The sequence below is a fragment of the Mustela putorius genome, unplaced genomic scaffold, assembly GCF_011764305.1.
Source record: "Mustela putorius furo isolate JIRA1106 unplaced genomic scaffold, ASM1176430v1.1 tig00003858_pilon_pilon_pilon, whole genome shotgun sequence".
NCBI lineage: Eukaryota > Metazoa > Chordata > Mammalia > Carnivora > Mustelidae > Mustela > Mustela putorius.
Window position 1 is genome coordinate 50,293,155 of NW_025422010.1, and position 26,947 is coordinate 50,320,101.

The 26,947-nt window shown below is 45.0% G+C and overlaps 1 protein-coding gene across 14 annotated transcripts in view; it reads left to right on the forward strand.

Moving 5' to 3' along the window:
* Nucleotides 1-26,947, forward strand: part of ZNF532 (zinc finger protein 532) — a 107,773-nt gene that overhangs the window by 50,795 nt on the left and 30,031 nt on the right. For 11 of the 14 annotated variants that reach the window (XM_004745566.3, XM_004745570.3, XM_045065675.1 and 8 more), the window contains 4 exons: nucleotides 11,400-11,581; nucleotides 15,774-15,950; nucleotides 22,296-22,458; nucleotides 26,117-26,398. The exons of 1 other annotated variant lie outside the window; for it this stretch is intronic. In XM_004745566.3, coding sequence (XP_004745623.1) covers nucleotides 11,400-11,581; nucleotides 15,774-15,950; nucleotides 22,296-22,458; nucleotides 26,117-26,398 — 804 coding nt within the window. The remainder of the gene's footprint in view (nucleotides 1-11,399; nucleotides 11,582-15,773; nucleotides 15,951-22,295; nucleotides 22,459-26,116; nucleotides 26,399-26,947) is intronic. 2 more of the 14 variants (XM_045065680.1, XM_045065681.1) reach the window with 2 other exon arrangements.

Sequence of the window (26,947 nt, forward strand, 5' to 3'; positions counted from 1 at the left end):
TGCCCTCCCGTGGGCTCTGTTCTCTTCGGGATCTCGTCTTCTCGAGGAAGGAGAAGGGATGTAGGCGGGGAGGTAGGCCTGCCCCTTCCTCCATGGATATCTCCATCTCTTGTTCTCCACTGACTGGTCTGGCTCCGCAGCCAAACGAGGGTCACACTGGGGGGAAATTAACATCTTTTCTCGTGTGCGTGACTGTTTTACCTTGACTTCTGCCTTTTGCTGGGACAGGTGTATAGTGTTGCTCACACGTTTCACCTGGAATGTTTAGGAGTGAGTCACGGCTGAATAACATGAGCTCTGGGGCCAGAAGCACACCGAGCCAAGCGTTCCCCCAACTCCTGTCCCCCAGCAGTTGCATTTTCTTTCTTCGACTGTGCCTGGCTAAGTGTCCACTCACTTCATGTTTACAGTCACAAGCCTCAGCTGCCTGCACGTCCAGGCACGGCCAGCTGGAGAGCTGAATGTGCCCCAGGGTACACTCTGCTTGTTCCCCACTTCCCCTTGTCTTGTCGGGGTCCTTGCCCAGAACCTCTGCGACCCTGCATACTTCCCTGACCTTCTTGGACTAGGCCCGAGCAGGGTTCCTCTGCGGACCCAGGCAGGCAGCCTGGTCTCTCGCTCGGCAGCCCAGCCTGCGTGGCTCTCCGTGGGGGTGGGGGCCCTGGCTGCTACTTCACCAGCGCTCAGTTTGATCCAGCCAGCCCCGAGTCCCTTCCCCAGTCCGGGATGTCTGTGGGATCCTCATGGCTGTCACTGTACCCGCTTCAGGGGTCGTGGAAGCTAGGGGCATCCTCATGCGTTGCGGGCACCTGGTGTGGCACCTGGCACCGCTGGTCGTGGAGGTGGGGGCTGAGGACAGGAAGAGCAGAAGAGAAGCGGGAAAATTCTTCCATCTCGTCTTCTCCGGTTTGCCGTTCGCGTGACCGTCCGTTTACAGTTGGTGACCTTAAATTCAACTGGAGAAAAAAATCTCCCGGCGTAAACTGTTACTTCCCTGAGAATGGCTCTTAAAACACGACATCTTCTCACAAAATGTAGAAGTTGAGGCCCCTCAAGGCCCGGCCTTTCCCGAACCCCATCTTTCCTTTCTTGTCTCTACGGCCAGGTAATTAAAACACTTACTCTCCATTTCTCTGGACCTCCACGTTCTCGGTAAGTCTTTGGTGGACTGAGAGGGCGGACTACCTTGCTTTCGCAACAGCCCCCTTGGGCCTCCCCCTTTGACCGTTCCTTCTGGAGCAGGAATCTGGTGCAAGGTCAGCCCGTGCCTGCAGGCTGCTCCTTTTCTCTTTTGGACTAACTGAGCCCTTGGCGGGGCAGGGTTCCCTAGGTCTGCAGAGTGGTCTTAGTTAGGGAACTGTTCACAGCGGGTGCCTACACTGCCCCTGCCGCCGCTGTTGGTTGTGAAAGTTAAGGGTGTGACCTCAGGGCCCTGGCACGACTGCCCCTCGTTCATTGACTCCCAGCGTTCGACTCCACCAGGCCTAGAGAGAGGTGTACCCCTTCACAGGCAGTGGGGCTCTTCGCCTGCCTGCCCGCCCTCCTGCCCGCCCTGCGCCTCCCTTCCTACCCGCTGCCCGCCTCTACTTATAATTACCATAATTACTTGAAAGTTTTGTCTGATAATGCTGTAGAGTTCTGTGCGGATGTCCTGGGTCTTCTCAAATCACTGACTTTAAAATTAAACTTTTCATTTCGAGATAATTTTAGATTCATATAAGAAATAAATACCCTTTATTTAGTTTCCCCCAGTAGTACACTTGGCAAAACTGTAGAACAGTTGTCATCACTAGGATATCGACAACAGTGCCCTGAGCCTACAGAATATTCCATCACCAAAGGGATCTCTCGGATTGCCTTCTTAGAGCCACTCCCACCCACTTCTTAAGTCCCAGCAGCCCCTCCCTAATCTGTTCTCCGTTTTTATTCCGTTGTCATTTCAGAAGTGCTTTGTAAATGGGGCCATACTGTCTCACCTTTGTGGATTGGCTTTTTGTACTCAGGGTAATTCCCTGGAGACTCACAGAGGTTGCGGCAGGCACCAGGAGGATGTTCTTTGAAATCACTGAGGAGGATTCCCGGGGAGGTTGTCCACGGGGTGTTTCCCTTTCGGTCTTTGAAGAACAGTCTGCCCTGTTGGCAGTTCGGGGTCATTACGAATGAAGCAGCTGCAAACATTTGTGTACAGGTGGTTGTGTGAACATGAGTTGGAGTTTGCTGGGATAAATGCGCACATGTACAGTTGCTGGGTCGTATGTTAGTTGCACGTTTATATTTTTAAGAAACCGTTTTCCAGATTAGCTGAACTGGTGTGTATTCCTTGGGCAGGGTACTGGTGATGCCTTTTCTTTGCTCCCTTGTCAGCTTTTGGTGGTGGTGGTTTCCATTTTAGCCATTTTGGTAGGTGTGTGATAACTGTCATGTTTTTAATTTGTAGTTTCCTAGTAGCTAATGATGTGGAACGTCCTTCTTCATGTGTTTCTTCACGTACCCTCTGGATGTTCTTTCTAGTGAAATATCTCAAGTCTTTTGCCCATTTTCTATTTAGATAATGTTTGCGTCCTTTAGCTGTTGAGTTTTAGGAGTTGTTGTCGTATTCTAGATACTACTCCTTTGCTGGGTATGTGGTTGCGAGTCTTTTCTCCTGGTTGGGCCTTTGCATCTTTTTTTTTTTTTTCTTTAAATAATAATTTTTTAAAAATTTTATTTATTTGACAGAGAGAGAGAGAGACAGTGAGGGAGAGAACATAAACAAGGGGAGTGGGAGAGGGAGAGGGAGAAGCAGGCTTTCCTCTGAATAGGGAGCCCGATGTGGGACTCAATCCCGATGTGGGACTCAATCCCGGGATCCCGGCATGGTGGTCTGGAAGGCAGACGCTTAATGACTGAGCCACCCAGGTGCCCCAGAGCCTTTGCGTCTCTTAAACAGGTCTTTAGCAGAGCAAATGCTTTCAATTCTAATGAAGTCCATTGTATCCATTGTCCCTTTTACAATTCGTGCTTCTGCTGTCAAGCCTAATTTTCTTCGCTCTGGATCCTAAAAATGTTTCCTGTGTTTTTTCCTTAAAGTTTTATAGTTTTAGTTTTTGTATTTAAGCCCATGATCCATTTGGGTTATTTTTATATAAGGTATGAGATTTACACTGAGTTTTATTGTTGTTTATTTTGCCTGTGCACATCTTCTTCCTCTAATACCATTTGTCCAGAAGGCGGTTCTTTACTGTTGAATTGCCTTACCACCTTTGTTGAGTATCAGTTGGGGGTGTCTATATATGTGTGTGTGTATAGATATATATACACATTATATATATACACACACTTATATATATGATTTTTTTAGTAATCTCTATGCCCAGTGTGGGGCTCGAACTCACAAACTGAAGATCAAGAGTTGCACACTCTGCCTACTAAGCCAGCTAAGTGCCCCTAAGTTGGGTGTAGTTGTGTGTGGCTGTTTCTGGATTCTGGCTTCTGTCCTATTGATTTACATGTCTGTCCCTCCACCAGCACCACGCAGTCTTGACTATAGTGACCATAAAGTGGTATGCCCAACTTTATTCTTCTTTCTCAAAATAGTTATTTTTCTTTAATTGAAGTATAGTCGACACTCAGGCTTATTTTTAGCAATCCTGGTTTTTTTGCCTTTCCATATACATTTTAGGATTGTCTTGTCTATATCTGCAAAATCTTCTGGGATTTTGATAGGAATTACATTAAACCTGTATCAGTTTGGGGAGAATCAATATCTTTACTATGTTGAGTACTTTCAGTTCGTGAACATTTATTTATTTATTTATTTTAAGGATTTTAAAAAATTTATTTATTTGGTGGGGAGAGAGAGAAAACATGTACGTGAATCGGGGGAAGCAGAGGAAGAGGGACAAGCAGGCTCGATGCTGAGTGCGGAGCCTGACGTGGGGCTCAGTCCCACAACCGTAAGATCACAGCCTGAGCCAAAATCAAGAGTTCCGTGCTCAGCTGGCAGAGCCGCCCAGGTTCCCCTCTCCGTTTATTTAGATCTTTGATTCCTTTTATTGTTTTGTGGTTTTCATCATACGAGTCCTCTAAATGTCTTGTTTTGCTCTTTTTTCTCTGCTAACAATTGTAAATGGTATTCTGTTTTTCAGTGTTGACATGTTCATTATTGCTATATTGAAATACAGTTAATTTTTCTATATTTATCATGTACCGCCCTGACTTTGTTGAACTCCTTTATTCGATTCAGTGTTTGGGGAAATAAATTATATTGAGTTTTCAGGGATGAGCCATCCCTTTTGCATTCCTGGAATGAATCCCACTTGTTCAGGCTGTATGATTCTTTTTATATTTGGTGAAGTTTATCTGCTAATATTTTGCATTAGAGGTTTACATTTATATTCTTTTTTTTTTATACTGTCTTTGGTGGGTTTTGGACAGGTTAGAATTAGCTTTATATAAGGCATTGAGAAGTGTTCTCTTCTATTTTCTGGAAGAGACTGTGCAGTTAATGTTCATTTTTCTTTAAATATTTGATAGAATTTTTCAGTGAAACCATCTGGGCCTGGAGATTGCTTTGGGGACTTTTCTTAAAACACCTTTGAGCTGGTAGAAGGACTCTGTCACTTGATGTAGGGATGAAAACCCCTCTTCCCTACTGGCTTTCTCTGACACCATCCTGGCAGTGGTGCTGGGACAGCTTACTACAGCCCGAAGAGGGTGGACGTCTGGGCTGCTCTGGGACTTGGTCCGGTGGGCGTGGGGCTGTGGTGTTTTCTGTGGTGGTTGGCTGGAGCTGTCATTATCCTAAAAAGTTTTCTCTTTTGTTAGCCTGACCCTTCCCTGGTCCTTTGGCTAGTGATAGCAGGCTTTTCTTGGGGATTACCATTATTATTATTATTTTGTCTCTTATCTTTTGGTGTTTCCAGATTGCCAGTTTCTTCAGCTCCAAATGGGGGAGATACATGAGGCAGAAAGAAACAGAGAGAACTCATCACTGAGTTCCAGGTTCCTGAGGTCCCTAGCCAGCCTGCCGCCTTCTCTCTGCTTCTCAGAGTCTGTTAATGTCTGTTTTATGTATAATGCCCAGGAGTTTCAGTGGTATTTAGTGGAAGGAATAGGGAAAGGTTCTTGTATTTCCTTTCCCCAGAAGTGGAAGTTTCTCTGTATTAACCTCCTGTGTAGCTGCTGTGTCTTCAGGGAGAGATCCCATGATTATATCGCTAGGCTCACCCTGAGCCTTCCAGCCTGTGACTCTCAGTTGTGTTGGGAACTAGATGTCTTGTGAGCACAGCATTCCGCTTGATTCCTCTCTGTTCTCCAGGTCCATTTCCACGCATCCTGGCTCTTAGCCCACCTGTAAAAGCAGTCAGGGATGAGGTGGCGAATCTCTTCTGTTTGTTGTCTGTGGAGCCCAGGCTCCGAAGACCCCACCCAGCCTTTCCCTTGGGAACCACTTGATCGCGGTTGAGCACAGTCAGCATTCCGTTTCATCTCTGATTTCCTCCCCGTTTAGATGTTGACTCCCGTTGCTGTTGGAATGGGTCCTTCCAGGAGTTTCCCAACGGTGCCTGTTGGAACCCAGCAGAGGGTCTCTTCTGTTGATCCCAGCTGTGGCCACACGTGCTGATCTCCTTCTACCGTCTCCTCACACGTGCGCGTTCAGCCTTTCCAGAACTTTCGAGAATGTAATGGGATGAAGGAAGGTTTTAGTGGCATTTGCCAGTTACTCCTCTTCCAAATGTCCTGTGGACCATCTGTACCCAAGTAATGCTTGACACAGGGAATCAAGGGTGCCACTTTACTCATAACTGGCCTCTTGCTCCGCACACCTGCTGGTGCTGAGAGTGGAATTGGAAAATGTATGGTTTAGCACAAGGCCCAGCCCGAGTCCAAGTCCTGGAATTCCTCTCACTCTTGACATGGGATAGGGACAGGACCCCAGGCATGCTTAGCTGGGGTCGGACCACCCTGCCCCTGTCTGCTGATCTCCCAGAGGAGATGGCGAGGAATCTTGGGTGAGTCATTTTCCCACCCAGCCGCCATGGAACCGAGCTGTGCTGTGAACACGGAGCCACACAAGCATTTGACTTTGTTACACCCGTACATCTGCCCTGCTTGGAGGTTTTTATTCCGACCTATTTGCTTCTAATAATCCCCGCTTTGGGGCACACGGAGAAGAGGAGTGGGTGGAAGGGTGGAGAAGATTCCCGATTCTCCATGAAGTATTTAAGAGCAACAACTGAACTGTTAATAATTGATACTAAAATGTATGGGAATGTCATTGCTTCACCCCTCAGTAAAATCATGACTAAATTTAGCCAAGAACAGACTAGAAGTGCATCCTGTAACCTCTTAGTTGGTAGGATGTTTTCGTAGCAGAGAATGTTACAGGTCCTTTGATCAACCTTTTATTGTACAGTTGGAGAAACAAATACCCAGTAAGGGGCAGAATGGGGACTCCAGGCAGGAGTGCCCAAGGGCTGGTTCATTATTCTGTCCGCTCTGTCATGCTGATAACCTCGGATCTAGAAGCATTTGGCAATGACAGGGAGCATTGGAATTAGAAGAGAATGGAATCTTGGGTTCTAGCCATGTCAGCTCCTAGAGTGCAGACAGAGGTGCCTTTTTCTGCCGTGGTCCCATATTCAGGGATTGCTGACGCAGTGTAGTTTCTGCACATTGTGAACACAACACACCACGTGTATTAAATTAGCTTGAGCAGCCCCGGTCAGCCCTCGTTTCTAGCCACCCGCTGCCCGGGCAGTTGCTTCTGGAAACCAGGGAGGCTACCTCCATGCCCTCGCCCACCCACAATATTCCTAGCCGTAGACTCCAGCTCTTGCTTGGTCCTGCTCTTCTTCTAAGTGCTTAACTTAATTCTGGCTGGATGGGGCAGTGTCCCATTTTGCACTTCTACCTTATCAACCTTTTCTCCCGTGTTTATCATCTGAGTAGGTTTAATGTGCTGACCAGACCGCTTTCTGTAAATGTGCTCCTATAACTGTCAGCTCTTATTAGAAGTTTTCAGTGTAACAGAATGACTTGAGGACAAAAACCACCGCGACCCACCAGTTTGGAAACAAAAGGAGTCCGAGTCATTTCTGTTACAAATCTTGTTTTGTGTTATTTCCAATCTAAGCGAGATCTGAAATGAAATGCTCTGTGTACTCATTGTAAAATGGGATGAAAGTAAGAGTCAGAAGGCAAACTGGTGTGCTTTATTATTACTGGTATTATTTTGGGGGTGATTTTGCTGTAGCCAGAAGACTACGGAACTAGTGTCTGTGACTCAGACATGGTTTCCGTAGCAAGGGGGCTTCTTCGCCCGCCGTGTTTTGACCTTCAGACCCACTGTTTCAGGCTGCTGCCCGCTTTGGTGTGTTGGAAATGTAAGCACAATACATGGTGTATTTACTCCTATTTCTCTAGCTTTTCTCAATTCGCAGGCAGTTTTTACCCTTAAAACATGAATTGCAACACATGGACTTATTTTCCTTGTTACTCAGATAATTCCTCTCGCTTGCAAGGAGGATGCCGCGCTCTGGCATCCCCGAGTCCTCAATGGGGCCACGATGTGTCCCTTTCCTCTTCCTCCCAGCTAGCATCCGCGGGAGGCGGGGCCAGGGCCGCGGGAGGCGGGGCCAGGGCCGCGGGAGGCGGGGCCAGGGTCTGCGGAGCAGGCACAGTGTGACTAATTGTCACGTATGGAATGTGATTTTTTTTTTTCTTCAGCTTTATCTTCCTGTAGCTTTCTTGTGTTACTTGACTATGGAAAGGTAATATCTTAACTTTAAAAAGTAGCAGTTCTCTGAGCAGAGGAATCTGCTCCAGCATAGAAGTTAGCTGTTTATTTACAAAGTACTGAAAGTACTTCCTTTTTCAGATGTTATAAGTAAAATGTCAGAAGACAAATGAAGCCACTTAAGTGCATTTTATTATATTTAACCCTTGAACAGTGTGGGGGTTAAGGGCACCGATCGTCCACACGGTCAAAAATCCATGTATAACTTTCAACTCCCCCAAAACTTAACTACTAATAGCCTACTGGGTTGTTTTGAAGTTTTTATTTAAGTTCTAGTTAGTTAACATGTAGTGAAATATTGGCTTCAGGAGAAGAATTTAGTGATTCATCACTTCCATATAACACCCAGTGCTCATCCCAACAAGTGTCCTCAATCCCCGTCACCCATTTAGCCCGGCCCCTCCCCCCAATTACTAACCTGCTGTTGACTAGAAGCTTTACCGATAACATAAACAAGTTGATTAACACATATTTTGTATGTTATATATATTATATACTGTAGCCTTATAATAAGGTTAGCTAGAGAAAAGAAAATGTTAAGAAAATCACAAGTAAGGGAAACTACATAGCACTACTGTACTGTATAAGATCCCTGCGTAAATGGACCCACATGGTTCAAACCATGTTGTTCAAGGGCCGACAGTATACTTTTCTCTATTCAGTTAAGTACTGTCACATTAAACTGCTTTATCCTCTTGTAAATAGTCTCAACTTGTATTGAAGAGAATCAGAGTTTTCAGATATATTTCAGTTCTTTGATTTTAAAAAAAAGGAAAGGAAAGTCAGATTCTTGTAAAACCGCAAAGAAATACTGACCTGCCCCCGTGCTATTCTATCCCTAAATCCAGAAAACAGCTGTCATCACCATGAGGTCAAAGTATCCCAGAGAAGCTGATGGGTTAGTCTGTGAAAATGCTGTACCCCTGTCTGGGGAAGCAGGGGTAGCACAGCGTTACCGGAAACAGGTAGAGTGAAACAGACAAAAACTCCGGGGAGTACGGCTGGACGCGAGTCATGTGAGCATTCAACTATTGATAACACAAGCATCAAGGAGAGAGTGTCTACAACCAAAATACCATGCTTTTTCTCAAGACAGAAGGGAGGCAAGGAGCAGAAGTGGGTACCCAGAGAGAAATGTGGGAGCCAATACAGTGTCTGTGCATGAGTATATATGTGTGAACTAGAGGTAAGACCGTCACCAGTGTGATCCCCAGCCACTGAATTCTCCCATTTCAGTAATTGCAAAATATGAAAGCATTTTGATTTGGGGTGGTCGTGCCTACTGGCTCCCACTTCCTCTTTGAACTTCTGTGTCTAAAGTGGGTGAGGAGCCTTAGTCAGTGGAAATGGGTGGGTGCAAACACAGGGAGCTAGTCCGTGGCCGGGGCAGGAAATGGGGGTGGGATGGCCGCCAGCAGCCCTCACAGAGCCCCACGGGCTGGACCGCCCAGCCACATGGTGCGTCACGGAGGGACCGCTTCTTCCCCTCTCCAGGAAACGGGTATGAGCAAGGTTGGTATTTGTCGTTCGCATCTGGTATCTGTTACTCTAACGTTTTTCGTAGTCTTTGCAGTTAAAGAATTCTGTTGTAAGGAACACTCAAGAGTTTGTAATCTCTCTTCTTGAATCCTTTTGATACTTATTTTAGTTAACCTGCTAGCAACGAAACCTTTTCACTTCACCAGGATTTCTGTGACTGTTTAAATATGTATTATAAACAAATAAATGTCCAAACAAGGAAGATTAAATGATTCATTGTGAATTTTGTACGTTTCATGAAGGATATTTGTTGATAGATCTTGACGAGAGAGAACGTGAAAGCTACTTTCAGCTTTTTTTTTTTTTTAAAGAATTTCTTTTATTTGTGTTGCTGTTTTTCCCTACCATAAACTAGTGTGACCATGTTGCTTTAGATAAAGGAGAAGCTGTAGAGATGGTGTCCACCTGAACCCTAACCCAACGGTCGGGTAGTTCTAACAAATGAAGTAGTGAGCTCTGAGGTACACACAGTTTCCCAGTGATCTCAGTACCAAGTCCTAGATCATTAGTAGAATTGAATGGAATGTTACATTTCCATGTATTTTTAAGTACTTCATCGCTTGGCCTGTAATGGAATGGGGTCCATGTCTGAGGTGCGTGTGCACACTGCCTGGAATTGATGGCCATGTGGCCAAAGCAAGTAGAAGACCTGAGTTCAAAGGAACCAGTGATTTACCTGTGATAGTGTAGACATCCACAGGATCTTCTAACGCACGGAAGGTGCAGATGGCTTTTTCTTGTTGTGGCTTGTTTTAACCTTGGCTGTATATGTTATTAGACAAGGAATGCTTTTTTTTTAAATGACGCTGGCCTCATTAAAGCTGCCTGTAATGTTCTTTATTTTGTGATTATAATAAACATTTTGTGAGATAATATTTGTATTTAGTCCTTTTTAGGAGGAAAACCGGATAGATTTTTTTCAAGCAAATTTCTGGTTTTCCATAGTTTTAGTTGCTCAGAAGTTTAAGGCCTTAATTTTGGAAACTGGATTCAAAAGCTAAAAGAAAACGAAATCTTTTAAAAATTTTATAACTCCTCAGCATAAAAGGTCATTTTAAATCTTTGCTGGAGTCTGTATTTTGAGGATTTCTTTAATTGACTTTAGTGTAAGTTAGACATTTTAGAAGGTGATGGATTCTGGTTACATTAATGGCTAACTAGAATTTGAATACATTCTGTCTTGTGCTGTGTTAGGTTTATTTTTGGAGTGGATGCAGTAGTCCTCACTTTATATTTACCTTAAGTTTGCTGTTTCTGTGTTTGAAAAATATGCCATGTTTACTGCTTACATCTAAGGGGATCAAAAATAGTGTTTCAGTTTTTCCTGATTAGTTAAATGTAGGGCCTTTTCCAAAGAGCATTTTTGTCTTTATTTTATATGGGACTAGACTTTAAGCTTTTACAGAGTTTCAGTTTAATTTCGAAATTTATGTATCTGAATTTGAGTTCACTGATTTCATTATAAATCCTACGGTGTCCAGCTTATCCACTGAAAGACTGACTCAAGTAGAAAAACAACAGCTGATTGCTGTGGTTCATTCTTTTGTATTCCTGTATTTTAGAGTTCAGGTAACTGAAGTGACTGGGAAAAGAAAGAAGAAACAAACCAACAAATTGGATTAGTCTCTATTTTTTATTATTCTGAAGAAACTTTTTTATGGGTTGTGGGAACTGGCTACTCTTGAGATAGATGCTTGTAAACATGTAATTCTACATGAGAGCTGACTTGCTAATGTAATTTGCAAGATTACCTCCTCTAACATCCCTCCTCTGCACTGAACAAAATGTAAAAGTTAGCAGAATTGAAAGTTGACCTGAAACTGACATTCTCTTTACCTCCTGCTTTGGGGTGGACCCTGATTACCTAGAATAGCACCTATTATTTTTCTTTTCCAGGGTAAGGGATGTTAGGTTTAAACGTTTAACTTTCAAGTTTTGCTTTCTCTTTGGGCTTAGAAGCCACGAGAGCGGTATTTGACGTGAGCAATGTTCCGTTAATTGGGGATTTTAACCACGCTTCTTTGCATATTAGAAAGTCCTTCGTAGGACCAACCCTGTCTCCCCCCTTTGGTTTATCTAGAAGACTTGCACTATCTGCCAGATGCTGCTTCCTAACCAGTGCAGCTACGCCTCACACCAGAGAATCCATCAGCACAAATCTCCCTACACCTGCCCCGAGTGCGGGGCCGTCTGCAGGTCGGTGCACTTCCAGAGCCACGTCACCAAGAACTGTCTGCACTACACACGGAGAGTTGGTTTTCGGTCAGTATCTTGTTTGCTTACATGCAAGTAAAGCCCGCTCGCTTGTCACCGCGCGGCATTTCGAGTTCTGAGGGGTCCATGCACACCGTTTGCGGGGTCATACAGTGATACCTCAATTAACAGATCCTCTGGGAACCGAGGCCATGTGCAGTGGCGTTGATCTGTTTGGATCTTTGTGGGATTAGCCTTCTGGTCCCCTACTCCAGAGGGTAGATGGAGCCCGTCCTCCTGCAAAACCGTGCATGGGCCAGCGGTCAGCTTGGATGAACTGTTAGAGCCTTTCCTGTCTGCACCCTTTCCAGCAACCTTCTGCTGTCACATTCTCTGCCTTTGAACCCCTCTAAGAGCACCATGCATTTCTGTACCTTTTCATACGTCTCCTCTGAGCAAAACAGATGCATGGTCTCTTATTTCGTCCTGTCGAAGGATTGGGTATTTGCCCTTTCCTAACATCATCGTTCTTTGTGGAAGAACCTTCTACCCCGGTAATCTTCCTCTGTCCCTTTTTCCTCATTACCCAAGTTCAGGCGTTTCCCTCGTCTCTGTACATCCTAGCTGTGGCCCCTTTTACTGCCCCTTGAGAATCTCAGATAACATCTGTTACAACATCTGGCAAATCTAATGTTCATTTAGGGAGCATGGAGTGATGATATACTGGAGCTTTGCCTTCCATGTGGTGACCTTCTGAAATGCATTCCTGTGCCTTTTCTATTCTGACCCCACGAAGGTCAGCCAAGAAAGCACACCGTTGCCACACAGTGTCTTTGTTAATAGAGGTATTACTGTACTGTGTGTGTTCCTTAAAATTAAGTGTTTGCTTGCCTATAACTTAAATGTTAGACTGTGAATACACAGTAATATGTTCTAGTTGCACAGTTAACGCTATTTAATGAAAATGAAGACTAGTCTGTATGATTTGATGGTTTTATTTCCATTACATTCAGGTCACAGCAGTATCGATGGCTCTGTCCCTTTCTTTAACCCTAAGAGAGACTTCGTTCTCGGTCTTATGACATGCCTCCAAGCCTGTGACGCAGGAATGCTTAATGCATTCGGATCCACCCTTGTAGGAAACGTTAGGTTTGGAAATTAAGGAACTAGAGATTTGGGGTGGTAATTCTGTCCCGTGGTGCCTCTGGCCATGGCGGCGTGGAGCCTGCTCCGGCCACACTGAGATGCCCCAGAGAAAGCAAGTGCATGCCCGCGGGCTCTAGGTGACGAGGAAAGTCACACATTGAAGGTGCCCTTGATTCTACAAAGCCGGTAGGAGGGTACCTTGGTTCTTACCCCAGGGTTTAAAACTATTATTACAGGGTTCTTTGTTTAGTCATGGGAAGCAGTTCTGCCCCATTTTTCTCTCTGCTCCTCTTTTAACAGATGCCAAACTTTCCTCAAGAGTTTATTTTTTTGAGTATAATGAAAGTAAACTTAGGGGGGAATGAATAAAGGAAGTAGGACTTCTGCAATTCTCACTATTCCTGGTGCCTTTCCTGAATTAAAACAAGCTCTGCACCCAGGCTAAAAGCAATCAATGCAGTTGGAAAAGCCGATCCCCTACCCCCCACTTGGCACTTGGAATTTTTAAAATATTTTGTGTTTAGTGCAGGTTTTTTTCCCTTGGACTGGGGGCTTAGAAGAGCTATAAAAATGCTTCTGTGTGTGTATTCTGTGTAGTTCGTGTTTACCTCTTTAGGTGGGAGAAGAAAATACTTGACCTTAATTTTTTTTACCTGCTGCTTCAAATAATGGTCCTGCCTGATATTTGCCAGGGACTTAGCAGTCCCTTGGCCTTGTTATTTCTCCCAACTCTGTATGGGGAGAAGGACTTCTGGCTCTCTACTCCCATCATTTTCCCTTTGTTTTTGTTTTTTTGTTTTGGTTTTTGTTTTTTTTTTGGTCAGAGAAGTCTCTGAAAAAGCTCTCATGCCTTACTTGTCCCTTCGTGACTCAGTGAGCCTGGTTCTTTCTCTTCTTGATCATACCGCCTCTCCCGGAGGGTAAGAGTGGTCCCTCCTGGCTCCTGGTCGTTGGTTTCTTAGATTTCTACTAGAAACTCCTAGGTTTTTATGAATTTTCCTACTTCTTGATCCATTGGCTTTGCATTTCGAAAGGGGGTCTATAGGATTGTATACTATAAACAGTAAAAAAAAAATTAACTTTTAACATGAAGAGAAACACAAAGGACCTCAGGTACATGAAATATTTATTAATAGATAGGATTTTTGTAGCATTAAGATACTGTGTGAATCCTTCAAATCCTGTCTTCTGTTTGTTTGTCGTCTTTCTGTTCCCTGTTGACCTCTGTGCCCCAGAAAATTTTCTTCCATCTGAGGGCAGATATTTTACAAAACTCTCTCTTTTCTTAGCTGGTTTGTGAATTCTCTGCTTTCCTTCCTCACGTTAAGGCCGGTTTTCCCTTGGCCTTGTTGGTGCTCTTTGGGCCTTGTCCTTCCACTGTTGTCTAGATGCTTTACTTTCCTGTTTTTTTTTTCCGTAGCATTAAATCTTCTTCCCAGTCCAGACAAAATCAGAGAATTAGTTCTTTGTGTCTTTCTGCCCTTCCTCATCCTTTGCTCTTTGAACACCACCTTCCTGCCCTTGATGAGAAAATTTTTCTGTTTGTGGTGCCGGTGGAGAGGACCCTTCTGTTTCATTAGTGACCCATTTTTGTTTGATGGGATCCTCCTCTTAACGTAGGAATCAGGCTTGTAGGGTTGAGAAGAACTAAAACGTGACTTGAGTTCAACTGTTCTCCTTTTATGCATGAGAAACGGGCCCAGAGAGGATCAGTGACCTCTTGAGGACAACACAAGTTCAGGTTAACCCTAACTAATTTCATTGTGCATGGGTGGCTTTATTGCCTAAAATAACACTTCTAGTAGATAAGATAGAGGAGCTTTCCTTAATTATCTCCTGATAAGATTTAGTGTATTTTTTAATGTGTATGCTGCTGAATATTATGCCTTAAATCATTTAAAATGGTAATACACGAGTTACAATTTATATGGACTGCTGGCCAAGCTTAACAAGGCATGCTTTATGGAACCCCCATGCGTCAGAGAATCCGCTCCTGTGTGACTTGGGAAGCATCTCCATGAATGCAGAAGGTTCTAGGAATAAAAGTACCTTAAATTCATGCAGGCATAATGGAGCACTGCCTGCTGGAAGGCGGGCCCTGTCTGCAGTCCCCCTTCCCCAGGTTCTGCTTCCCCAAATCCATCCCCACCTTCATGTCCAGGAACGGCTCCGCTCAGGCGCCTTGCAGGTTTACCTCCACAGACTCGTGTCTGCAGAGCCCACCTCAGGTTAGTTCTCAGGTGTGAAGACGGGGCAGTCCGTCATCAAGCAGACATGTGAGCAGTGTTGCCCAGAGTCCCTTCAGGAGAGAGAAGAGCTTGGGAAGAAGTACATTTAAGCGTCAGAGCTTGTTTCCCAAGGACTAGATGAGATCCGTTCCCGAGCTAATCCAATGATCACACTTTCAAGAAGTAAAGAAGTTAGTTTGAAAGACTATTTAGCCATGTTGATTTTTCAGGAGTTTATAATTCATGTTACTTCTTAAAACAAATGTAAGTGTACATGAGCTTATTTTCCAGGAGACAGTCTAGGTGGTTAACCTTGTCTACCGAACAGGCCTCCTTCATTGCAGATCGATTGAACAAATCAGTGTGTCCCCGGAGACCATGGCCATGGCTTCGAAGCCAGTACTGATTGGTTCCCTCCGCCCCTCTGTTGTTGGCTGTAGGTTGAGGCGGTGAAGAGTTCTTCCATTGGAAATGCCATTTAGGCATTGGGGGGTAGTTAGGAGTCTCAGGGGCTGGGGTTCAAATCCAGCATGTGGAAGTGTTTTCCAGAGCCACAAGACCTAGGGTCTTGCCGTGTTCCCTGGGCCTGGTACCGCCTCCACACTCCGCCGGTCTCCCCACATGTGGGTGTTAACTCCCGGCAGTGTCGACGACGCACAGGACATGGGGCAGTTGAGTTTTGTTTTCCTTCTCATGATCTTCCTTCTTAAGTATATAAAAATAATTTGACCTGTTCTAAGTAGAAAACAAAACAAGATTTACTTCCTAAAGGCCATGAGAAGCCTCAAGAGGCCATTGACAAGATGCTCATTTTCGCTGACCTTGACAGTGAAGGTGCCCCCGTGTGATGGTCTGGTGCTGACGACCGCGTGTTTGTTTCCTGGCAGGTGTGTCCATTGCAATGTCGTGTACTCTGACGTGGCCGCTCTGAAGTCTCACATCCAGGGCTCTCACTGTGAAGTCTTCTACAAGTGTCCTATTTGTCCCATGGCGTTTAAGTCTGCCCCAAGCACACATTCCCATGCCTACACACAGCATCCCGGCGTCAAGATAGGAGAGCCAAAGTAAGTCCTGCCGCCTTCTGACTTCGTGCCACTGCCTGCTCAGGGATTTAGAGGACGGGGTAGTTCTGTGAAATAAAACTTAAGGTACAAAGAAAGACCCACTGCGAAGAGGTCGCAGCAGCAGGAGGTCCAGCCGGTGTCTTGTCACTCCCGGCACCCTTCGGCTCCTTCCAGGGGAAGCCTCCGGCCAAAAATGTCACTTTCTGCTTATGCCCTTCAGCTGTCACAAAGCAAGTGAATATTTATCAGTTTTGTCCTTTTTCTTAAGATGATTTTAACAACTAAGTTTGAGGGGAATGATAAAATACTGTCGTCTTCCCTTTTTTGTTTTATAAACCTGGTTTCTTAAAGGGTACCAATGTCCATTTAAAACACTGGTCAGTGAATTTAACTTCATAGCCAGTCTAAGTCATTGATTAGCAAAAGCAAATTTCATGTTTGTCTTAATCTTGCCCTTATTTTGGGCACTTTTTGCTTTGTGAGTCTTTGATAACAAAGTGACCCTCGAGCAGACCTGGGCCTCCGCCTGCGTCACAGGCAGCTTAGCCAAGAGGAGGGAGTGTGGGCTTTGGATTCGGAGGCCTGCCACCCTCCACGCCCCCAGCAGCCGTGAGGGCTGGGACTGTCACGGGCTCTGTTTCAGCATCCATTTTTCTCCCTGTAAAGTGAGGGTAGTGCTTCCGGCCCAGAGTCTGCGTGAGGCTGAAGGGAGGTGACATTTAAAATGTGTGGCACACGGTCCCTCTGTCCAGAGCACCGAGGGGCCCGGGGACTGGTCCTTTCCACATTTCTTCTTTGTTGTGTGCATAGCACTGGGTCACAGCCTCGCGGTGAAGCTCATTTCATTCCCATATCATTTATGGCAAGGTGGAGTGTGTTGTGTGAGGTTAGTCTGTTGCACGAAGCTACTGATGTGTTTTGCCGTAACTCCGTGATCATGGAAGTGTTAGAGGGAAGACGTGCAGACAAGCCACGTGACGTGGGCCGGCCTTTTACGGTAACGTTTAGTTTGGGGAAATATTAATGATGGAACACTATAGGAGCATTTATTAGAAAGTGAGGATAAAGTTTGGAATTCTGTTCTAGGAAGACCTCCCCTCTGGTCTCTGTGGATCCTTGAAATGAAGCAAACTGCTGATCAGGCGACACGTATATAACCTGGTATCTTGGCCCCAAAGACACACTTGAGTGAGCTCTGAGGTCCTCGCTGTTCATGGTAGTAAAGCTTCTAGGTGCTAAGGGGGTGTCTTGCCCCATTAATACAGTTTTTAATTGGGTTCTTTTTTTTTTTTTTTCCCTTAAAGATTTTATTTCTTTCTTTGACAGACAGAGATCACAAGTAGGCAGAGGGGCAGGCAGAGAGAGAGGGGAAGAAGCAGGCTTCCCGCAGAGCAGGGAGCCCAGTGTGGGGCCTGATCCCAGGACCCTGAGATCATGACCTGAGCCGAAGACAGAGGCTTAACCCACTGAGCCACCCAGGTGCCCGTAATTGGGTTCTTTATTCAAATAAATAATTAAAACTTTACTGACATCCGGAATAGTATTTGTTACCTGGGAATACAGGGCAGCAACGGATTAAGGTAAGCTAAAATGGTATTTTTCCAGTTTGAGTAATGCATAGGTAGAAATTACTCCAGTATTTTCCTAAAATTATTTTTGCTACAATTGTTCTTTAATAAGTACCAGCTCGACCTCTATATTTTAAATTGTAAAGCCAAAGGGAAAAAAAATTAGGGATAAAATGCAGCAAAGCTGCCAACCCAGGCAGCTTTAACTCAGCCGCATCCCTTCAGTGAATGGCAGTGCTTGGTCCAGGCGAGTCGCCACCTGCAGCCTGGCTGGGACCCCAGGTGCTGCCCGTCAGGCTCCAAGGGGCACGACTGTATCACAGGAGGGCCTTGAGCTCGCTCTTCCTGCCACCTTGCCCCAATCCGCCTCCCATAAGGCCTTGCTGTGCCTGGGGAAACCCTTACCTGGCCTCCACATGATTCAGAAGCTTCCTTTTGACATTAAATCCATCTCTGCTCTGTTGATGTAAGCCCCCCACCCCCCTCCCAAATCAGTAGCCCTGACTACACTGGAGACTCAGGTGTTGAAATCTAGCAGGATTGGGTTCACAGGTGGTTATGCAAATGACAAGGGTATGCAAATGGTGTGCATTAATTTTTTTAAAGAGCAATATAAAAATAACCCTCCCCCATTTTCTTTCAAGACTATATGAGGTCTAAAAATAGAGCGCCATGGAGTCCTGTTGTCCCAGCACCTCAAACTGAAATTCAGATTCTGCTTCTGTATTTATTTTTTTTTAAGATTTTTATTTAACATTGATGTAGTGTTTCTTATGTGCCAGGCACTGTTCCAGTGCTGTATTTCTTGCTTTTCAGTGTGTGGTCAGGCTTGTTACCCTGCTGTCTTAAAAAAAAAAAAAAAAAAAAAGCGGTGAGCCCTCTTTAATCCTTTCTGGGTGATTTCCAGTTCATTTTGAATGCCCTTTCCTGGATTTCATGGTGGTAGAGGTTTGTGTCTATTTTCGTCTTTTCGTTGATGTCTGATGAACAGCAGGGTTTTTGCTATTTTGTGCCTTCCTCTGACTTGCCACTCTAAATGTATGTGAGAAGCGAGACCTCCAAAGTCTAGGGATTATATAAGAGACAGAGTTTCTGAATCAGTTCAGCATGTACTAAATTTTAAGAGCAGAACGACGGGAGGCTTTGGAGTGAGATGAGGCTGAATTTGAACCGTGGCCCTGGGATCTGTGCAGCATCCGGCAGATTCTCTTCACCCCGAGCCTGTCCGTGACATGGTTCACCTGTTGGCGACGTGCGGATGGTCAGTTGCTCAGGCCAGTGCTTTGCGCTTAGTTGGATTCAGTAGTAATGAAGGAGGTGGTTTGTGGTAGTGATTTCTGAGCTTAGCATCTTTGGTTCTATAAGCTTTTACATTTGTTTCAAGGGTTACGCACTATTCTGGAGAGTTTGGGTTGCTATCAGTCGGACCTGAGTGTGGGTATTTAGTTTTAGCTTTCTTTTTTCTCTTCCTTTCCCTTTTCTTTCCCCTCCTTTCTCTTCCCTTCCTTCCTTCCTTCCTTCTATTAGGCTTTTTAATTAAGTTAGGGTCCAGCATGGAGCCCAGCATGGGGCTGGAACTCGTGAGCCTTAGATCAAGACCTGAGCTGAGATCAAGAGTCACTCGACCGAGGAGCCCACCCAGATGCCTGGTTTTAGGTTTCAGTTTCTCCCCCCCCCCTTCCCTGCCTCTCCCCACTTCTCTCCATTTCCCTCTGCCCCTGCTCTTAGTGTGGTTACCCACTATTCCCTCAGTCTTGCAACTAGGGTAGAATCCAGTCAAACATGCAGGTTTGGCTTTCAGAGCCCTTGGCAGCTCTGCAGGACGTCCCCCACCATTCCCACAGTGGGGACCCAGCCACACTCTTTGTTTCTGTTCCCTCACCAGGCCATGCCCAACCATTGGCCTGCGCACGCGCGGGCCTCACCCTCACCGTCCTGCCGGGCTTCCCTCCCCTGCCTGGCCACGTCCCGTGGTTTTCGGCCATTGTAGTTGGAGAGTTTGCTCGATCTTTTATGTCCTGACTCTTGTGTCTGTGAGGTTCATTGATTTGAGCTTTGTTTTTTAACATGAGCACCATTTTCACATTTCTCAGGAGTTTCTGTTGCCCGGGAAGCCGGAGGACGCTACGGTGACAGCCTTCAGCCGCGCTCCCGACATTCACGCCCACCATTTCTTTCTCCGTCTTTCTCTCTCTCGTTGACCAATACTGGGGCAGCATGACCTAAGCATTGGAGTGTGTTCTGCGTCTCCTCCCAAACAGGTCACCCACGTGTGGCACCCCCTTTTGAGCCCTCCCAGTCAGAGATCGGTGTGATTACATCACTGCGCAATGCGTAGACCCCATGAAAATTTCTCTAATAGATGAGAAAATGTCCCCCCCCCCCCCCAGGTTCAAAATCCTATCCAGGAACATGTTTTGCATTTAATTGTCCTGTCTTGTCAGGGTTCTTCTGCCTGGAACAGTTGCTACTTCTTCCCCCGCCTCTCATGTCTTCGGCCCCCCTCATTCTCAGGAGGACCCCTCCGTCCATCGTGCTTTCTTGCAGCTGGACGCAGGACACGTCCTCTTGGCAGGAGGCTCCTTGTGTCCCATCAGGGACCGGCAGTGCCCGTGCGCGCTTCTAGCGGCGATGCCGACCTGCGCCGTCTTGGTCAGGCAGGTGCCCGCCAGACCTCCCCGCCATATGGTCCCCGCCTCTCCCTGGATAAGCACTAGCAGTTCGTGGGGTGGTGTTCCAGTGTTATACCAGCAAACTGTTTCTCAGAAAAATGCTGAAGTAAATAGTTTTTCGCCTATTTTATACTTTCTTTGCTATTCCGTGGATAGCAAAAAAAAAAAAGTCAAAGCAAACAAAACCCCACCCCAAAGGAATGTAGAGCCAGGAAAATGGGCCCTGCCAGTTTTCATGCAATAGTTCTTCCTAAAAAATGTAAGAATAGAATCCTGAGAAAAATTCTTAGCCTGGATGGTTAATCTTCATTCTTTCCCCGAGGCTGCTCTTTTTCCCCTCTTGCTCTGCGGTAATTACAGAAAAATCAAGAAGTGTGGACAAGGTAGTAAGAGCACGTATAGTATCGTCTGGCAGAGATGATGGCAGTCGTGTGACCTTCTGTGTCTTCTCGATGCCCTTGAAAAAAAAATGAACGTGTTGGTTGTACATACTGTCTTGTTCCCTGTTGTTTGAATTTTCAGGAAAATCTCCCCATGTACGGGCGTGTGTCTGTCGCACAATCTGCGAGAAATGCCATAGCTGCTCTTCCTTCCCTGATTGACAGGACTGCCCGTTTGGGCTCTTGTCAGTTCTAAGCTGTTTTAAACAGCAAGGAAGTGACCGTCCTCGTCATACTTGGTACTGTTCACGACGGCACATCATCAGGGTGCCTCCTTTGAGCTGTGTGGTGATGTCCCCAAGTCCTCGAAAATCCCCTTCTTTCCCCACAGGTGCCTGTGATCTGCACTCAGTTATTAATATGTCAAGACCTCGTAAAAACGTGTGCCGCTCATCCAATTAAATTTATACATTTTATGTGGGAAAAGGTGAAAAAAAGCTAAGTCTGCCATTTATTGACAGTGAACTGGGAAGCGAGATGGGCTTTCCTAGAAAGAGCCCGAGAGGGAAGACCTGTGGTTTCCAGAAGCTTTCCTTTCTTTGACCTTGCTGTGCAAGCAACAAATGGAATCTCTGCTTCTCTGACTTGACCTTCAGTCCGGGTTTGTCTGCCATTTTCCTGAGCTGCTCCCTCAGATTCTTTGTGCTTGTCTTCAAAGGAGGCACAGGTGGTGTCTCTCGGCCTCCGCTGAGGACCAGGAAGACCTGGGGCAGTTACGGGAGAAAGGGGACCTCCGTGGGCATCCGGAGCGAGCAGCGAAGCCCCTGGGGGTGGAAGTTGGTGGCTGGGGAGTCTAGTTCTTCCCCTCCCGCCTGAGCTTCAGTGGACAGTGTTAGTGGTTGGAAGGGGTTGTGTGCAGAAGGCTCAGGTCTGAGTTAGCTTAGGGAGGCTGCTTGGCAGCTAACCCTGGGTAGGGAAATGGTGTGTAGTGGACGGTATTTTAAATCATTTTAAGCTCAGTAGATGTAAATTGAAACAACAGTGGTATGGATTTTCTTTTTTCTTTCTCTTTCCCTCTTTCTGTCTGTCTCTCTCTTTTTTGGGGGTGGTGGGGCGTGTATAATTGTTGACTGTGTAGGGCTTTCTGTGTTGAGAACATGTAGGGAAATACTGCAATCCAAGTGTAAAATTTCCCCCAACTTGAAAAGAAAACTTGGGACAAATAAGAGCTCGTGCCGGCGTTGGAGTTGAACAGGCCTCCTTAGTTCATTATCAGATGCTTTTTCAAGTTAGGGGACCACCTCCCAGCTGCCTTCTTTGTCTTCCCTTAAAGAATACTTAAAAAAAAAAAAACAAGCACAAAAACAAAAAACCAAAAAACCAAGATGCTTTTGCTTTGTGTTAAAGTAACGAACAGGTGAAGGTCTTGTACAAACAGTGTCCGCTGTAGATCTGTAAGTCGTAAAATGGTCATTAATTTAGACTTCCATGCAAATGTGGTTGAATGCATCTTTACTCGAAATGTTAAGACCGATCTGCCCTTGAGTGATGCCGGTTGCCTCCAAAAGTTTGTTTCACAGCTAAACTGTTTTGTTCTTTTTACCGTGTTTATGTGTTCTCACTGTTCCTGCCGCCTGAATTCTTGAGATGAGATGTAAAATAGCAGTTCCTTTGGCTTCCGAGATGAGGGCTGACTGACATTTCCACGCACTTCTTCTGTTTTAGAATAATATATAAGTGTTCCATGTGCGACACTGTTTTTACCCTGCAAACCCTGCTGTATCGCCACTTTGACCAACACATCGAAAACCAGAAGGTGTCTGTTTTCAAGTGTCCAGACTGTTCTCTTTTATATGCACAGAAGCAACTCATGATGGACCATATCAAGGTGTGTGCGCATCTCTCGTGTCCTTTAAGTCAATCGCAGACCCATTCATTGATTGTAAGTCAGGGCTGAGCTGCAGGTGAAGAGAAGGCATGCCTGCTCTCGAGGGAAGGGATGGATGCTGGTTGTTGGTACAGAGCAGTTCACAGAACGATGCCATCATCCACTTGACAGATGCTTTTTATCTGCATCCTGTGACAGGTCAGTGCAGAGTAACACATGCATGCTGTGGCTCTCAAAGAGAAATAAGCATTAGCACTCTTCCTGTCCCTGCATGTGAAAATGACGACTGTGAAATTGACTTTTTTTGAGAAGTCCTGTTGTAATGGACTTAGAAATAGGGACTCTGACGAGTTGTGTTAATTCGTTGTAAATATCGGTGTATTAGAAAAATGAAGGTTTTCCTTTGAAATTATGTAAGCAATTAAATTTATATGATAATTGATTCCCCTGGGTCTTTTTTCTAGTCTTTTTTTCTATCAAGGTTGCTTGCAAATCGAAGGTAAAATGTGTAGGATAGAAGAGTGGCCCCTGCCAAGTGTTCAGTTAACGAAATGAATAAATGTCCAGGTTGGATAATTCTCACCCTCCAAACCCCAAAAGGGGCACCTAAATCTCTTTACAGCCTTTGAAGCTCATGGAGGGCAGTGCTTAGTCTTAGCCTCCTAACTGCCCACTGTGAAAGGGTAAGCAGTTTTATTCCTGTGTGGTAAGGACGTAATATCTGTGAGCTCTCAGAGCTTAAAGTGACTTGACTTTTTAAAAGGAGAAAGCAACAGTGTCCTGATACCGTGAACTCCCATCTCTCTTCCTCTTAGTTCTTCTCTTTTTAAATATGGAATACAAGAAAGGTGAGCCAATCAGGTCTCCCAAGTTCGTCCTGTCTCATCTTAATTAGATGAATGGGCTGTTAATCCTTGAAATTTCCTGTGTTGAGCAGATGTGAGCTCATGTAGCATAACTGCCTATTGCAAAGAACCTAACGCCTGCCCATTGGAGGGTCTGCTCATTGGAGGCGGGGCTAAGGTAGTGGCTCTGTGGCATTACTACAGTGAATCAGTGCATGGGAGATACATTTCATCATTATCACTTAAAGTACAGTAAAATCCTCTTAAGATATTTTAAAGGTTTTCACTAAAATCACAAAACTGTCTTGACAACAAATACTTAATGATTGACTGGGGGGGAAAAAACACCCCAAACCCTAGAAACTGCTCATAAAAACATAGTGACATTGGAATTAGACCCAAATATTTTAGCATACTTTCTACAGGGGGGAAAAAAGAAAGAAAGGTTAACTTCTTAAGAGGCTTTTAAGGTATTTGTTTTCTGGAACTCATGTTTACATCTGGAAGTGGGGTCCTTGACATTGTGGTTAGGGTCTTCCTTGTGTTAATAGTGAATTTGGAGGAATACAAGGTTCCAAGAGTAGAGACTGAAGAGGGGTGGCAAAATCCTGTGGCCATAAGGAGGAAAGAATTATTTTTATTCATCTGAACCTTTACGAGACCACATGACACGAAAAACAGTGGGAATACTCACGTTCTCATTTCGAGTATGTCCTATACATTTAAAATAGCCCGCCTTTATGTGTTTGGGGCTGGGTAAGAATAAAGATAAAGTTTTAGGGGCACTCTACTTTTGTGTTCAGTTTTAAGATTTGTACTAGTTCTTGTGAGTTTATTTATATCACCTGATACCTGTGCTGTTCACTTTTTTGTGAAGAGAAAATTAAGAGAAAGCAGGACAGGGGCCCCCATACATGTTCTTTTCAAGGTAGATCTTTTTTTCGCTTAATCAGTTTGTAGCATTTCTTCTTCCAGAGTATAGCTTGATTCCCTGTGTGCATGTTGGCATTTCCATAAAAAGCAAATTTCAAGTTACAGTTGTTCAAGTTACTTGTTACAGGATCTAAGGAAAAATCAGTTCTAAAATAATTAAGTGGTATTTCTTTTATTTGATAAAGACTTTTGCTTTTAATAAACGATAACTATTTTTACTTCATGATGTGAAAATGGAATGAATAAAGTAGAAATTCCATTGTAGCACCCATGACCTTGCCCTCTTGTCAAGGCAGAACTTTTTGCTGCTTTTTCTGTAATTCCTGTAGCACCACAAGGTCGTCTCACCGAAGAATACTTACTAAATACATGACCCTCTCTTCAACTTTCTAGTTTGTAAAAGTGTATTTGCCTAGAAACTTACAAAAAGTTTACTAGAAGATTTTGGGTTTTTGTTTTCTTTGGGTTTTAAATGGTTAAAAAGGTAAACACTTGACTTCTCTTTTGGAAAAGGCCATTGGAAACCCAAAAGCCTCTGCCCTGTGAGATGGCAGAGAAGCCAGTGCTCGGCTTTCTGGCTGTCCCGAGCTCACGCCTTGCCTCCCTGCAGACTTTATTGTGCCAAAGAACATTAGACATTTTCCTCCCAGGCCTCTTTTTAGAGACCAGTTTGAGGATCCTCTGGATAGACCTGACCCCTCTGCTCATGGGAAAATTACAGAACCCCTCTTTTTCTTTTTGGGGTAAGACTGTAAGGAGGCTTGGCAAATTCATGGCACCGATTAGAGGTGATCTTGCCTGGGAAGGTGTGACGGAGAGTACCCGGAGGGAGCCGCTTCAGACTCCCAACATCAGGAAAGAATATGGAGTCGAGATACACTCAAGTGTGAATCTCCAGGATGTAGGAGGCCTAGAACACTTGGGAAACGTGTGTCATGTTGTGCCTTTCTGTAGGTTCAGGACTCTAGCCTAAAGGCTGATAACACGAGAAGGCCTGTTCAAAGATAAATTCTACACTGAGGCACAGAGTTAGTTGCCTCCCCCCCCCCCCCGCCCCGGACTCTGTTTCTAGAACACAAACAAAACAAAAACCAAAGGCACGCTGCTCTATAGGATCAAATGGCACCCGCTTTCCCCTAGTAGAATTTGGAGTCCTCTGAGTTTGAGTGGGATGGCCGTTGGGGCTGTCATGATTCTGACAGTAAAGCTAAGCAATTGTAAAAGGCTTTTTGAGTCTCTACTGTATACAGCCTAGAAGTCTGGGTATTGTTGGGAAGACGGGACAGATCAGGATAGGATGTGGGGATCCTGACGGTACCCCAAAAAAACCCAATGAAAACCCAAACTCTTACACATGTCCCAAGAATGTGGAGGGTCTGAAAGGGAGGGAGAAGGCCCCGCTGTTGTCTTAGGTGTTTGTGGAAGGGGGCTTGGCCAGGAGTCCTGAACACCTACCCGTGCATCAGCCTAGCCCCATGTCTCTGGGTAGGTGTGAAAGTAAACCTCTCCTTCCCCAGGAAGAGACTGTTGCGGAGAGGACTCACTGGTTCACTGGGGGAGGACAGAGCCGGGAATAATTTGGACTCAAAGCAGAAGGCTTGATTTTTGAAAGAATTTAAAAATGGCACAAGCAAATAAGCTTTCAGAACTTACTTGGAACTAGGAACGCATAATTCAGAGCAACCATAAAAGTTAATTCCCCTCTGTCTCTTTTTAAGTGTCTGTTTGCATAGGTTTCCTTTTTGCTCTATTAAGAAATGTTTCTGAATGAATATAAAATCCTATTGGAATATCTGTAACGTGTCAAGAATAGTCCACACGTGTGCTTTTCTCCATGGTAACCATTTATGATAGATCTTTCTTTTCTTTTTGTAACATAGTCTATGCATGGAACATTGAAAAGTATTGAAGGGCCTCCAAACTTGGGTATAAACTTGCCTTTGAGCATTAAGCCTGCAACTCAAAATTCAGCAAATCAAAACAAAGAGGATACCAGATCCATGAATGGGAAAGAGAAGTTGGAAAAGAAATCTCCGTCACCTGTGAAAAAATCCATGGAACCCAAGAAGGTGGCCAGTCCCGGCTGGACGTGTTGGGAGTGTGACCGCTTGTTCACGCAGAGAGATGTTTACATTTCCCACGTGAGGAAGGAGCACGGGAAGGTAAGAGCAAGAGGCCACCCATGGGTGTGAGGAAGAGCACAGGACTGGGCAGACGTCCAGCACTCGGGAGCTTGGCTCTGCCAATAATGAACAGATAAGGAAGAAAGGAGGAGAAAGAGAAAGTGATGTTTGGAAAACTATTAGTATTTGTATGACTTCATGTGATTCTTTCCTGGGTTTGGTAGTGGGAAGGGCTACTGCATCCTTCCTGAAGCTATCCAGGAGAAGCTCAGGAACTCAGAAGTCACCGAAAAATCTGGATTTGGAATATTTATGTGTATATATATATCTTTCTCCTTTTTAAATAATAAGTACACATCGCCAACTAATAGGCATTTTTTTAAGTCCATTATTAGACCTCATGAAACTGGCAAGACAGTTTTGTAGTACGGTTCCAGTAGTCTTAAAGTTGGATTGTTCCCGTTAGGATCTGGAAAGAAGCTGCATTGTATTTGGTTTTTGTAGACCTGTCGTCTCTTATTCTATAGTAGCCCGCCCTCCACTCTGTTCTACTTTTTAACCTGCTGTTGATTTCTTGGAAACACTGGG